General features: G+C 37.0%; 1 protein-coding gene across 4 annotated transcripts in view; it reads left to right on the top strand.

Annotated features, from left to right (window-relative positions):
* The window catches only part of LOC105934451 (protocadherin-9), a 244,499-nt gene that overhangs the window by 173,271 nt on the left and 55,647 nt on the right, over positions 1 to 15,581 (top strand). For 2 of the 4 annotated variants that reach the window (XM_036136080.1, XM_036136079.1), the window contains one exon: positions 13,679 to 13,880. In XM_036136080.1, the coding sequence (XP_035991973.1) occupies positions 13,679 to 13,880 (202 nt within the window). The remainder of the gene's footprint in view (positions 1 to 13,678; positions 13,881 to 15,581) is intronic. The other 2 variants (XM_036136082.1, XM_036136081.1) reach the window with 1 other exon arrangement.

The following is a 15,581-nucleotide window of genomic DNA, read 5'->3' as shown; positions in this document are numbered from 1 at the left end:
GAAGCAACATATCTATTAATTTTTCCACCTTTCTGTCTTAATAAATTATTGTCAGAACTATTTTTCCTAGTTGTTGATGTTTCTAAGAAGTTACATCTTAACAAAGGTTTTGTGCAGCATGCGCTTCGACATAGAAGTGAGCTTGTGTTTGGTTGTGTGTGGGGACTGCTCAGGGCTCCATTAACTTCCCCTCCTTAAAACCGCAGGTTGACATTTTTTTTATTTGTGACAAACATTATGCACAATTGCTGCTCCTTTCTCTTTTCCACACATGTAATTATTAAACATTGGATACAGATGGAAAAAAATAAACGGTATTAACACAAAATTTTAGCTAATGTTTTAAATCACAGCTTCATCAGTTCAGAATTCAACAAAGGCTTTAAATGTGTTACCGTAACTGTAAAGCCCTTGCTAGAAAATGAGGGCTAAATTTTTTTTTTCTTTGTTTCGTTCTCATTTGATCAGATTGCTCTGACTACAGGTTCTTTGTATGCTGCAATATCAGTGCAATCAGTCCACATCATTAGGCACTTTGGATTAGTCGGATTAAGCTTTATACCATAAATTTTGATAATACAGAAGCTCATGAAATGGATTAGTGCTATAATTTCAACCTAACATTATAAGATTAACACTTTAATAATAATATTTTCTAATTGAGAGACAATTAAATTTAAACTAATTTGTTGTTAATGTACAGGATCAAAGAAGAGGAAGAGTGCATTATTAAAAAAACACATCACTTCTAACATTCAAAGCAGGGGCTTAGGTGGAGAAAGCCTTTTAATGACTGACTGGTGTTGGATTGGTAAATGAATACAATTATGAAGCTGGATACTCAAGTTCTGTATTTTGAATTTTAATGAAGCTTTTCTGTAGACAAAAGTTTGAAAATATATAGCAGCTAGGAGGAAAATATTGCCACCCTCTTCTAAACCCCCGCCACCCACAACCACCCACCCGCCCATACCCCATAACGCTAAATACACCCAGAATACATACCAATTGTATTTGCTTCATTCATCGTCTGTTGAGTAGCGCACAATTTCCATATGTATGTTGCCACTATGTCACAAGTGTTTTTTTTTCATATTTAAATGGTAAATGGTTTGTACTTGTATGGCACTTTTTGACTAGTCTGATGACCTCCAAAGCACTTCACACTATAGTTTTTAGTCATTCACACACTCATTCACACCCTGACGGTGGTGAGCTACGTTAGTAGCTACAGCTGCCCTGGGACAGACTGACACAGGGGCCCTCCGGATCCTCTGACCACTGCCAGCAGGCAATTCGGGTGAAGTGTCTTGCCAAAGGACACGACAGGGACAGGCAGAGCAGGGGATAGAACTGGCAACCTGCCAATTGCTCAATTGCCACATTTATTTTCATATAAATCTCAGGAGAATGAGATCAGACTATCCTAGTCAGGGTGTTAGCATGTCCGCTTACTGATGTTAGGTGTACAAAATATAGATTTAAACCCTTCACCTTTGAAAGAAATAAAATCATAAAAAGTGGAACAAGGTAAATTGTCAGGGGGGTTTGGATCATTTCATGGCAACCATCAAATTTGCACTTTAAATCAGAAGGTGTAGAGGAGCAATAAGCAAAATTTCATTATTTTAGATAGAAAGAACTAAAAAATTGTCCAGCATGTCCAGCAGATCCAAACATTCACCTGCTAACAGCATTATAAAGTTACTTATTTCCTCAGTTCCACTAAAGGAGATGCTGCTTTGCTGTGTATTTATCCTTTGCAAGTTTGCGCATACTGGGCGACAGGTTAGAAGGAGAAACTGGTGAAACTTTGCTTATTGCTCTTTTAAACATCTGCTGTGCTAGATAATAACCAAATCCATTTAATTTTAGAGTTGTATGGTGGTTTTGGTGTAGTGTTGTCCCCTTATAGTAAGAAGGTTCAGAGACTGAATCTTTCTGTGTCAAGGTTGCATGCTTTTATGGTGCTTGCATGGAGAAACCTTGAGTTCTCCTGTTTCTCCAAGCAGTCCAAAAATATGCATGATGGGATAGGAGGACAAATTATCCTGAGCTATGAATGTGCATTTAAGTGCTTGCTTTTGTTGCATGTCTGTGATGACGCCAGTGCCCTGTGATGGACTGGCAACATGTCCAGTGTGTGAACCGCATCTCATTGACCACAGCAGAGAGAGAACCAGTGCTAACCGCTTCATGACTCTGCACTGGAGTAAGCTGGTATAGGAAATTACTGTATGAATGCTTCTGTCATTCCATAAAATGTGTATGTGCGTGTCTATGCTCTTCTATCATGCAACCAATTAAGATGATCTAGCAGGAAAAAAATCACTTTATCAATGCATCAAAGGGCCTAGAAAGCAGGGTGCTGCACGTGGAAATAATGGTTGTTTGATGAAGCATTTTGCATAAAAAAGAGAGAGAGCCTAAAGTTTCATGAGGGTATCATAAGAACAAAGGCCAATAGAGAACAATGGCCAGGATGACAGAAGTTGGCAAGAAGGCAAGAAGATTTTATCAGCAGGTATGCAACCCAGAGTTTGTTATTAAAGTTTCTGAAAATAAAACATGAACAAGATAATTTGGCACTTTCGTTTAAAATAATCTTTGCTTGTTACCTTAAGAGATTTAGTCTGAGAAGTGGACGATTTGCATCTGGGAAAAAGCCAGAGTCTTTTAATAATAGCACAAGGGACAAGACTTGGCTAACGATGACAACCTCATTAAGGCAGTGTCCGCCTGAACTGTTGTAGTTGGATTTCTATGTCATTCTGAGGCATATGCTGCACCGACACAACTATGAAAGCTATACGTTTACGTATATTAGTCAACATAACTGTTTCATACCATGAACATACAAAAACAAACACTGCAGAAAAGGTCATTTAGTTAGCTTTAAAGTTTGCTTATTTGCTATTAACACAGATGAGGAAAACATGCAAACACCTGGGGAAAATATCTCTGTAAGATTAACACAATTGAAAAAGGTAAACTAACAGCAGAAGATGAGCATTTTCATCAGATGTTACTTTTTTTGTAAAATCTTTGGTTGAAGGTTTGCATACATAATAAATAGTAACCTTAATTTGTTTACCACCTTTCCTTTTGAATAACCAACAAAAAATCAAAGAGAATATTATTTTGATTGTGTAAACTGATTTTTTTTGTCATGTCGAAGGGGAAGAACTGAAGGAACAGAAGAAACCAAGTGTGTATTGGACAGATAAAGCTATACAGGGACATTAGTAGAAAAACAAATAAGACGTTTTCCCACTTCCTCACCGTATACACACAACCCTCGTCACTTAAAGGTATACTATGCAACCGGGGTTGATTTTCCAGGGAGGCTCCCCCCAGAGGGCGAAAGTAAAAGTGCACTGTCATAAAGATGCTCGGCTGTTTTGGTTTCTCCGTCAAGCCAGGCACGGTTGTTTTGAGCTTAGCAGACAGGCGAACACAACGAAAAGTAAAAAAAACGGCAGTGCAAACAATGACTAACACAGTGAAAGTATGAACATCAAGCTTCCCGCGGCGCTATCTTGGCGTCTCGCCAACATTAAAAAAAAAATAATAATAAAATAAAAAATAATAATAAAACTCGATATGCTTGCATGTTTATTTGACGTTAACACGCGGTTCTTTGTTGTTGCTTTCGCGCGTGCATATAGTGAATAGCAGGGCAAAAACACATGGAGTTCTCGCCGTAAAGCAAGACCGACTCTCGCGGTGTTGCACGAGAGTTCTGAGCCTGTGTGTGCGGGCCGAGAGAGTGCGGTATTTCCCCCACAGACCACCAGGGCGGCCGAGAAAACCTTTGTTCGACCTGAAATGACTCATTTAATCATCCAAAACGGTATGGAACACATTAATTAACTCAAAAATGTTGCATAGTATGCCTTTAAGAGCAGCAGATAGGCAGAAAAGGTTTAAGACCCCTAAATGTTGGCAGCAGACATGTGATTTTTTCCTCTTTGAAGTTAGTAATTTTATTTTAGGATTTCTGCCATTGACTATAAAGACTAAATAAAAAGTCACAAGGAAAAAGTATTTATAAATGTTAAAATATTTAGTCAATATAAGTCAATAAAATACCGTTCACCAATATGACACAACTCATTTTATTTTAATCCTAAAAAACAAACAAACAAACAAACAAACACAAAACATTTAACTTTTATCCAGGTGGCTGGAGAGAGGTGAGGGCCCCAGTGTTCAGTAACCCTACGAACTCCCCTGGCTGTTAATTTGATTAACAGAAACAAGAGGATTTATTTTTGTCTGTAATGAAACAAGTCACAACCATTTCACAATTGCACAAATACCTCTCAAATTTAAGAAATCCACATCACCAACTGCCAACATCAAACAGACTTCCCTGCTGCATTGATTTACACTTGATCCCTCAAAGCTGGATAATCATGGCTGTGTAAATAGCCATTATTTCCACAAGACAAACAGAGAGAAAACTAAACAAATGTGTGCTTCTGTACCTATTTGATGTAATGAAATCACAAATAAGATTTAACGAGAGCTAATAGGGTTGTAGGTTATTATGAGTCACAAAACAAATTTTGAATATTCTTCAGTTTTGCTCATAATTCTTTGAACACATTGTTGTTTTTGTGCTCAATTATTTCAATATTTCCAAGTCTTTCAATCAACCAGGGTATGGCAGTGCTGTAGAATTTGATGTGAATTAAATACAAAATAAACACTCCCCAGAACAAAAAGTGCCCCAGAGCAGTGGCTTCAGAAAACAGTATCTCTGGTAAGTGCAGCACCTAGATCACATGGACTGTAACTCATAAACACATCAAGCTTTCCCATTCAGTGCTCAGGGCCTCGCCCGCTCTGCTCTGTAGTTAACTGTCTCTGAGTGTCAAATCCTTCATCCTGATGCAGGAGACGCACGTAGAGAAGAATTGCTGTGTCTCTCATTTTATGGTTGTAGATGTCGGCAGAGGGTGGAACTGAAGAGTGAGTCAGTAGTAGTTAACTTTGCAGCTAATGCTCTGTGGCAGTTGCACAGGTTTCTTCAGCTCTGCTTAAGGTACAGAGGGGAGCTGGTTGAACCACAACTGTGTCACAGTTCTCACTCAGGCAAGTCAGGTGATTTAACAACATATTGAAGTTAGAATGAGGAGGCCGTGAGAGGCATAAAGCGAAAGGCTGGTGAAAGCTTAATCAGAAAAGGCAAGAGGTCACTGCAGGGTATGGAGGATAAAAGAGAAAAAGAGGCCAAGATGTCCGTATTTAGCCCCAGGTGGTGTTAGATACCATTTATTATAGATGAATTTTTATCCTTCTCAAAAAAGTCAGTTCAGGTGAAGTCTGTTTAGTTAATGATTTTCTCTGTTTTGAGAGACTGGAATGTGAAATGTAAAATCCTATATGCCACAGTTGATGCAGCGGATACCAGTCTAAAGGAGTTGGGAAGATCTTTAAGTCAGTTTGATAGTAGTGCTATGCAGAAATGTTGCATGCATGCTTAGGCAATGTTTGCATTTCATGTTTTCATCTGTAGGCAGTTGTAATGTCAGACTTAGTTAGCTCAGCTACCTCTGTGCCTGTTGACCGCGGTTTAAGCCTGATTTAAGGCACTTCCTGGTAATCCCAAGGAGGAAATGATCTTTAAATTTTTTTTTTGTTTAACACTTGAGGATTCCAGCAAAATTGATCAAACTACAAAATATAGCTAATCAAACATAAACATTTATTTTAATAATGGCATGCTTTTGCTATTAGTTAATCCTAGAAAAGAATAATGAGTTGGAAGGTTTGGTTCTGTTCAACTTAGCTCCCAAGTCTTTAGCACATTTGTATGTTTTAAGGATGGAGTCAATTTTAATGAACAATATCAGATGCATGCTCTAGATTTATCTCTGAATTTCAGTTGTTTCTATTAACAAACATTGTTACATTATTTAATATGAGAGCTGAGCAATATAACCTAAATAAATTGCCATTGGAAATCAGTGTATGCAGTAGTAATATTGTGAATACTGTTAGGAATGTGACATGTGTTGGCTGTTATATTCATAGTTTCATGAATTCAGGCTTTGCATGCCAATAATCCTGTTGGACAGAATTTCAGATACCTACACCTGACACAGATGACAGTACCCAAGATAAAACAAACAAACAAATGTACAGTGTGAAGAGTGTTGGAAGCATTAAAGACAAGTGAAAAAGATGAAGAAAAAAAAGTGTGGACTTATCACAAATTGACGAGTCAAGATTCAAGGATAATATTGGCAATTCATAGATTTCTGAAATTATGTAGCACTATATTAATTAAACAAACATAATCTTAACAATAATTTTGTACCTGCATTTTATTTAAAGCAGGTATAGTTATCTTATGTTTCCTTTAATTATCTGTATTATTATTTTGTGTTGTTTTTACCAAATAACTAGATTTTTTTGATTAATGTCATGGCAAACCCCTTTCATTTTCAATATTATCACACCACACAAATCCCAATTGACCAATGTTTTTTATATGTCTGTTGCAGACAAGATTGATATAATTTTGATATTCATAAATACAATGCCTCTAAGCAAAATCAGTAAAATTAAGGATATATACATGTGACTATTTTGTTTAGTTCTGATGAAAGTCTGGGGAGCTGTATTTCTTATATTTATTCATACTTGAATAACTGTGTTCCTTGCAATTAAAACTTAGCTAGTGGTCAGTTTCTGGGCACGTCCCCTTTAGCATATCTCCTTTTCTGCTGTTGAGCAGAAACATGTTATGCAGGAAAAAAGATGAATTGAAAGACATGACCAAAACAATCAAAGCACCACAACCATGACAGGTGGAGGTTATAACTCAGCTCAACAACTTAGCTTATTACTGTTAATGAAATTTCCAAATAAAGGGGCTTCTTTCTCATATCTAGTGTTAGGCAACATCACATTACATTTGCAAATATGCCTAATGCAAAGATCTCCGAATGCAAAACAGGGTATGGTGTAAAGTGTTGTGTTTTTTAAAAATTAATAAAAGAAGGCTAATATGTAGGTGATTAAAAAAACAGAGACATTTCAGCTGACTTTGAGGAAATCAGAAGATATGTTTATCACAGCAGCTGCAAAGTGTAAAAGATCAATATTGAGCCTGTAAGTCTTTTGACAAACATGCTCCATGTCCAAATATTGTTTACTGTTTCTAAATTAAAATATATATTCCCAGATGAACAACAAGGCATTATGTAAATACATGAACACATACACAATATATAGTATTTATTGCATATATAAATCTGCATTAGAGCTTTTAACACAGGAACACTCAATAATGAACAGCACTTATAATCCTATGCTCAGACATTGTTGTATTAATGAAAAACAAGACACACACCAGTGTTAGACATAACTTATGTACATAAACAAACATACACACCCACACACACACCCACACACACACACACACACACACACACACAAAACGTGCCCTTTCATCCAAGCTTGCAATTTGGGAAATGGGTCAGATGCGACTGAGATTTATGCATCTTTGTGTTTGCCTTTGTGAGTTTGCATTTGTGTCTTTGTGGCAAAGAGTGAGAGAGTGACTAATCAAGTTTTATTGTGGGTTTCATTGCAAGAAAGAATGCAGATGTTTTTTACAACTGTCTCACTATGATTTAATGATGAAAAGAAGAAGGCAGAGGACTTAGACTCCAGAGAGGTGGCAGGAGCAGACTGCATCAATATAGGAGTCAGAGGAAAAGATGGAGAGATTGTGATTTATATGTCACTTTTCATTTGAGTGTTACTTACAGAAAGGCGTCTGGGAACTGTTTGTATCTTTGTGTCTTTCATCTTTTTTAACAGTTCAAAACAGCATTTTTTTTTACTGATTTTATGTCATCAAAATAGAGCCTGACTGAGACTGTGTTGCATTTTATACATAAGCCCAAAGGAAAACTCCATGCTATGTTGACTGGAGGCAACGTCTATCAGCTGTTAATGTGTCACTAGATTTGATGTTTTATAGAATGTTACAGCTTGTCAGAACTAGGGAGACTCTGGGAAATAGAGTTTCATACTTTTTTGGGGGGAAGAAAATGTAAAAGTGTCAAATAAAGGATATGTTTTAGGGCTAGGGGCCAGTAAAACTTACAATGGTCATCTTTTTGATCTAGTCATTTAACAATGGTAAGTAAAGCTATAAGACACATGACAGCAAGAGAGAAAAATCAACCGATGGCAATAAGAGGATGCAAAAGAAAGAAAAAAAAGAGCATGCATTTTCAAAAATGGCCAGCAGATGGCACAGCACCTTTGGTCTCTTGAGCAGAAAACTGGAGAGCAGGGCAAAGATGGGGAGAGGAAAGAGATCCTTTGGTGAGTGGGTTTTGTTTTCCTGGTTGACTGATCTCCCTTCGTGGTTTGATTGTGAGAATGGACTCGTGGGAAGTGTTTGCTCACCGCAGGTGTAGGGCTGCTGTTAGATAAGATTATTTGTGGTGGTGAGGAGGTTAGTTGCATTATTTTGTGTGTGTGTGTCTGTGTGTGTGCATGACTGCACTATGTCCCGTGTGTGTTCCTTCTCATTAAATGTTGGCCTGATAGGAAGTCTATGGTATATTGTGTTCATTTGGAACGCAATACAACACAGAAGTTGTTTTGGACTCGCACACTGAGCTCCATATGGTCAAACTCAGGAGGAGAAACACACGCAGGCAGGGAGGATATTTACGTTCATAAGCTTTACCCTGTTTGTTCCTTTGATTAAATTAACGTTGCACCTGTTTTAAGTTTGAAAGAAAGTCGTTTTTGGCAACAATTTTAATGTGAAGGAAACATTTTGTTTGTGTCAAGATGCAGTTTCACTTAGTGGGCATATTTTATGGCCTATCTAGGTGTGGGCAAGTGCATAAAATAAAAGGTGATTTATCCTCTTCAGATTACAAGTAGCCATGTAATAGTTTCCAGTTTCATGGTAAACTGTTACAAATGTGTAACAGTGATATTTATTTATATTTGTGTTGTTTTACACTGGGATCAGGAGAGTAACAATCAGGTTCATGTTATGAATTGGCCACTACATGAATTAGGGTCTCACTTGGCATGTAGATAAAAGGAATACTGGGCGGTGAACAGCAGTGTTCTGGATGCTGCATTAGCTTGTTGCTGTAATGAGAAAGACTGATTATGTCCATAGGTATAATGCAGCTTTCGGCATAAAAAAATGCACCCAACTTCAACATTACATAGAGATACAGAGACAACTTGGTTTACAGTGGTGTATGTGTAGTTGTTCAAAAGTGTTATTTAAAACATTACTAAAAACAATAAATATCAGCACAAGTGCTTATTCAAAAGCAGTTGTAAAAAGATTAGTTTCGTCTTTTTGTTGCACAAACACAATCCGCTGACCTAAATTAAAGGAGAGGTTAAAGTCCTAGGCTACTGAAGAGCAGGCCCTGTTACATTTAGTTTTCAGCCTCATTTGTGGCACTTGCAGCAGGCTTTGGTCACATGACCTTAAGAAACTGCTAGGGACATACAGCACATACATACAAGTGCCATTTCTGTAATGCATGCTGTTGCTTGAACATTTAAATCCCTACAAGTGAGAACCAAGAAATGTAAGTGTACTCTGGAGTTGGATGAACAGTGGTGTGATATGAAAAAACTTTTTTCAGAAGTCTGATAGCTGCATTCGGTGCAACTTGCACTCTAAAACCCAATTGATCATCATTACTTAAAAAAAAGCATGCAAACCTGTTGGACTTAAAGAAATGAGTAGAGAGCACTGGGTATTTTAAGTTGTGCTTCCTTAGTAGAGAACATATACATGAGTTTAAGTAACTAAAATAATCAACTAGATGATGCAGTGATGCTTTGCTTAGGCAGGTGAAAAAATTGTTACAGTTATCTGGTCTCAAAGAAACAAATGAACAGATGACAATTTCCATTTCGGTTCATTTGATATTACTACTTTACTTGACAATCTATTCTTAGAGTTGTATCCTTCTGGAGCACACATAAAACCAAAAAATCTGCATTATCATCATTTAGTTAGAGAAACATGTTTATCTTATTCATCTTTTTACAGTCTAAGAACATATGGAAGGCATGCAGTTTTAATGCCTCATGAAGTTTAAAAGAGATGCTTAACTGAATATAATCTGCTTAGCTCTGAGATAAGACATCTTTTAAAGGGTTTAAAATAGGCTCAAGCATGTATTTCAGCATGTATTTCAGAAATAATAAGGACCCAGAAACAAAACCCTGTGGTACACCAAAATGAAGATGGCTTAAGGAAGACCTATAATTTGAAACAGCCACACAGCATTGTTGTTATAGAGCCCAACTTATGGCATTACCTATGAAATTTTTCTCACGTTTTGACTTGTTTTTGCCCATCTTTCTTCATCACTTTTAATGTAAATAGAAACATATTATGAGATCACAACAACTGTCCCCCACGAAATATGTAATCACAGGATAAGAAATGACTTAAACGTATGAAGTTGTAGGAAATATTTGAGGCACTGAGTCAAATATTTAGTTTAGAGTGGTTTTTGAATGTTATTCAGTTATTTAAGCAATTGGTTCAGCAATACAACTTTAGCTTTAAATATTTGTTTAGAAGAAAGTTTCGTTTTAAGGGGAGTCTTCAATTACTTTGTAACAAAAACTACATGAATGGCCATGAGTCCAACTTGTAGCATCCTGATGATTTTAAAACTTACAAGCAGCTGTTTATTCTTTTTTTTGACTTGGAACAAAACATGTCCAAAGCTTAGATTTATCAGATTTTTATACAAACCTCTCCACTTTCACACATTAAAGACACATGTTGTCAGAGCTGTAATATTGTCTTTGCTAATTTACCTTCAATGAACAGTTAGAGCATGAATACTTTCCCTTAGTAATTTCCAGGTTTGCTAGATTTTAAACATTGTAGCAGTACAGTGGTGCTATTTCCTTTATGTATTTTAAAGTGCTTGGTCAGGGAAATTCTAAGAAAAAAAGAAAAGTGGATAATAAGGGTTAGCAGGCATGATAAGCCTTAATATCTTGTAAACTGGCAGCAGGGATACGTTAAGCCGGTCTTATGCTAATATTAACGCAAGTGGCTGCCAGCTAAAGAAAACCAAAATATCTTTTAAAAAATGCTTACACTCATTCATAACAACATGTACAAAGACGGGCAGAAAACTCCTGCAGATGTAGGTAGTGCCTGACATATACAACTGGAATGTTATTTACGTTGTTTGTTTTTGCATGAAACTGCACATATTGTAAAATAATTAACTGTACAGTATTTTTCAGACAATATACCTTTATGCTTTGCTACAGCAACCAAATTCTCTTTAGCCACTGAGAAAAAAATTCAGCAGATACGTATTTCTACCTATCTAAAATATATAGATTTTCTCTTCTCTGCAATTTGTAACACAAGTGTTTTTTGTTTTTTTGTAACTACAGATATACAGATTTTCTTTATGTATTCATTATCAGAATATAGTAATTCACAGTTTTAATTTATCTATAGCTTTAGGATTTTACAGTGCACTTGTTTTAGAGTTAAATCTCCACTTAAGGCCAATGTCTTCAATGTCTTTGGCACTAGCAAGAGGATAAAGATTTGCAGCTACATTAGTGCAGATACCCCAATTAGGTGCAGATACCCCAAACATGTCATCTTTACGGCTTCTCTCACCCATCTAGTTCACTGGTTTTTACATGTGCATTGCCTACCACATGTGAACCTGGCTAATGAGCTGCACACAAACAAACAAAACAGAAAGCTTCTTTAGAGATGGTTCATCCTTCCCAGCTGAACTGTTGGTATGTCATCTTCATTTGAAATGCCACATCTGTTCATCTGCCTCTCTATAATTGCTAACAGTGACATTTATCCAGATTCACACTGCTTTACAAGACCTTTACCTTTATTTAATTATGCTGGATATTCGACTTTCAGTCGTCATTGATGGTGGTATTGTTAAAGTCCTTATCGTCTGTCCTTCAGTCTGTCTGTCCATCCATCCATCCAGCTGTTTGTCTGTCTGTCCAGCCAGCCATCCCTCCATCCATTCATTCATGGAAATGAAACGGGTCCAACTCTTCATCACCACTTTTGTACAAAAAAAATACCCTTCCATCTTTTTAACCATCCCTTTTTCCATTCTTTCTTTACACCACCTTTCTGTTTAATTGAATGTTGCAAACACTTGGAGCAGGTCTAAAATATATAATGAGGTCATTTGCATTAGACTGCAGATTGGGTGACCTTTGCTTTTGCCAATAATTACTGTAAAACCCTTCTCTGTCTGTCATCGCCAAGGATGTGGCAGGGACCTCTCTATGCTCACAAAAGGTTAGCTGAAGGCTTCTGTCTGGACTTTTGAAAAAGCCTGAGGAAAAAGTCATTAGAGCACGAGAAAAAGACACTTGGAATTTACAATAGGAAATTCAATCAGGATGGCGTTTAGGGTGATCGACATGTTTTTATTCTTTTTTTTTTGGAGGGGGGGGGGGGTCATATTTGCAAGCAAAACTGAAACAACATTTATGAGATGAATTGTGCTAATTCACCCCTTATTGAAATCAGCTCTAAATTCCAGTTTCGACAGATTAAAACTGGATAAACTAATGTTCACAGGTCACTTCGCAAACTAATTTTACAGCTCTCAGCATGAGCACTGCCTGCATGACTGAATGTTAAAAGGTAACGTCAGTACTCAACAGCAATGTTAATTGCGTCATTACATGGCCTTTACAATGTGGTTCCAGCTAGTTTATTCATCATGTTGCTTATGTTTTACTTCCAGTGCTTGCGATCATTGCATTTCATTAAGACCAAATTTACAGTAAAGCTGCTCTCATTCAGCCACCCACGTAGGCACAAAAGAAGCTTGTGTACTCAAGGAGAAATACTCGGAATGCTTTGCTACATGATGTGTGTTTAAAAGTCTTTAAATGTACTACAGTTGTTCACTCGAATGGAGAAAAATGTTAATTATTGCAGTCAGAAAACTGGTTATAAGACTTGTCCAAAAACACACTTGTACAATCCAAAACATCTCTAATCGTTGACGGTGCAGAATCCCAAACGAACAATCCATAAGGGGAAAGTTTTTCTTGCTTTGGGGCAAACTTTGTCTTTGACATTATATAAACAAATTGACAGGACAAACAAAAATATCAGGCTGTTAATGTTCCTGCTGCAGATTTGATACATGATTGTATCACCCGGCAAGGCAGGGGAATTTAATAACTATCACACTATGCTACACATTAATTTATGCTACACATTAATCACACTATGTATTTATGAAAGAGATGTAACTTTTCACTTTTCATCCTGAATCATTTTTTGTAAGAGTGCATGCTGAATGAATTTGCATGCGGTTATGGGTGGTCAATGTGCAGTGAAACGTGACTATATTTGCAATGCCTGAACTCCCCTATCCATGAATAACCAGAACAGGTCAAAGTAGACCTTAAATTCAAAAATCAGTTTTGCAACCCTAAAATTTTGCGTCGTTTATTCAAAATTATTTTTAACACTGAAATCCTGATTGGTACTCACTGTGCAACGCAGCATGAGCATGTTTGGCTCAATGTAAAGAAATACTGTGAAAAGAAACATTTTGAGGGGGCAGAGCAGAGCACTAACATCAGAGGCTCTGTTTTGTGCTCTTGGTTCTAGTCACAGCGGCGCGTCACGTTTCACCTGCCGGATGGCTCTCAGGAGAGCTGCAGTGACAGCGGTCTGGGGGACCACGAGCCTGTAGGCAGTGGCTCTCTCCTCACACAACCTCTCCCTCTGGTGCAGGCGCAAGACGACTTCTACGAGCAGGCCTCCCCAGATAAGAGGACCGAAGCTGATGGCAACTCCGATCCCAACTCGGGTAAGTTGTAATACATCTCTGTATCATCGCTTCCCAGTGCATTTCTGATTGCCTCAGATTTGTTTCTTTATCATGGTAATTTTGCTAATTTTTCTATTGTAAGCTGATTAAGTCTGAAGAAGAATTTTACGCAATGACACAATGTTTCTGCTTAATTTTTATTTATCTTTTTAAACAGTTTTGGAGACATTTCCTGGGACATATTACTGCTTCTTTTCTCAACACAGTGGATTTTGAATGTCAGTTCCCAAGTTCACTTTGAAAAAATAGAATTGAATTGCATTTCCCTTCTTGAAAAAAGATAATAAATTGTCATAAAAACAACATCTGTCTCTATAAAGGACTCAACACACCAAATATCATTTAATTTAGAGTCATTTCACTGCACAAGTAGGTTTCTAGTGGATACATGAGCAGGTCATTCATTTCGCAGTTAATCATCCAGACTTGTTCATTCCTCCCAGGAGCAAACCTGGGCCTCCCAAAGGCTCCTCACCTATTTGTGAAACTCATTTGATTTATTTAGAGATGATTTCCCAGTTGGAAATCTTGGTACTCAGCTGAAGATGTTAACTTCCCACCATTTCTAGTGGGATTGTACATCTCCGACCCAGTTTTCTCATTTTATCATTAAGAGGTGAGGTGTGCCCAAAGACCAAACCCATCACCCGAAGGTCGATGCCAGCAAGCCTGCTGAGGTTGAAGCAGCCAGCAGTACATAAAAACAAATGCCTGGCATAAACTGGGAGTTTGTATGATACCGTACTGGCTCCAACTTAGCAGATGCCGTCACAGTTGGCAGTAGCATTCAGTGAGCAAAGTTCAGACGTACTGACTCACTGTCTCTGCACACAGAGCTACATGTGGACCTGCCATGTGCAGGGGTTATACAGTAAAACCTGCCAGTCCATTTGCATCAAAAAATACTTTCTGAATTAGTTCACGCGACGCTTACAAGGATCCTACCCCACAACACACAATGTGAGCAGTGTATTTAGTACGCTAGATTTCAATATTTCAAAAATAAAAAAATTGTACCTGCACATTATATTAATTTTTTTTTGAAAAGCAGCTCGTTGACTACAGCAAAAATATGCTAAATAAAATAAAATGCATTTCACATCTTGATATTTACAGGACAGAACAAATGGCATTTCTTGACATAGACTGCATCTTCAGCATTTTCTTTTTATTTAATTTGATACACTGTATATATATATATATATATATATATATATATATATATATATATATATATATATATATATATATATATATATATATATATATATATATATATATATATATATATATATATATATATTGATTTGGACTCCATGAGCTATGCTTGAATAAGTTTTTTTAATATTTTGGATAAAATTAACTCATTTAATTTAGTTGTTTTGTATGTGGTTGACAGAGACAGATGAGCTGAAGAAGTCATTCCTTGTTTTTTGAGCATTAATGTATTGGAAAAGCAAAAGTGTTTGATCTACTACGTGCTGTAGAGCACTTCATTTTAAAGAAACATGAAGAAATGTAGCATGGGTTGTGTTGTGCCCATGAGAAGCCTCACCACGTTAATTGGATGTATTTGTTTCAGGTTAGGCATTGTCTCTGTCCTGGTAAAAGGGGGTTTGTTTGTTACTGTTGTTTGCCTGTGGGCAAACTCTTAACAGTGACAGCAATGCTCTTTGATCA

The sequence above is a fragment of the Fundulus heteroclitus genome, chromosome 4 (assembly GCF_011125445.2).
Source record: "Fundulus heteroclitus isolate FHET01 chromosome 4, MU-UCD_Fhet_4.1, whole genome shotgun sequence".
Classification (NCBI taxonomy): domain Eukaryota; kingdom Metazoa; phylum Chordata; class Actinopteri; order Cyprinodontiformes; family Fundulidae; genus Fundulus; species Fundulus heteroclitus.
Note: the sequence above shows the minus strand (reverse complement) of the source record. Positions and strands in the feature narration are given on the sequence as shown.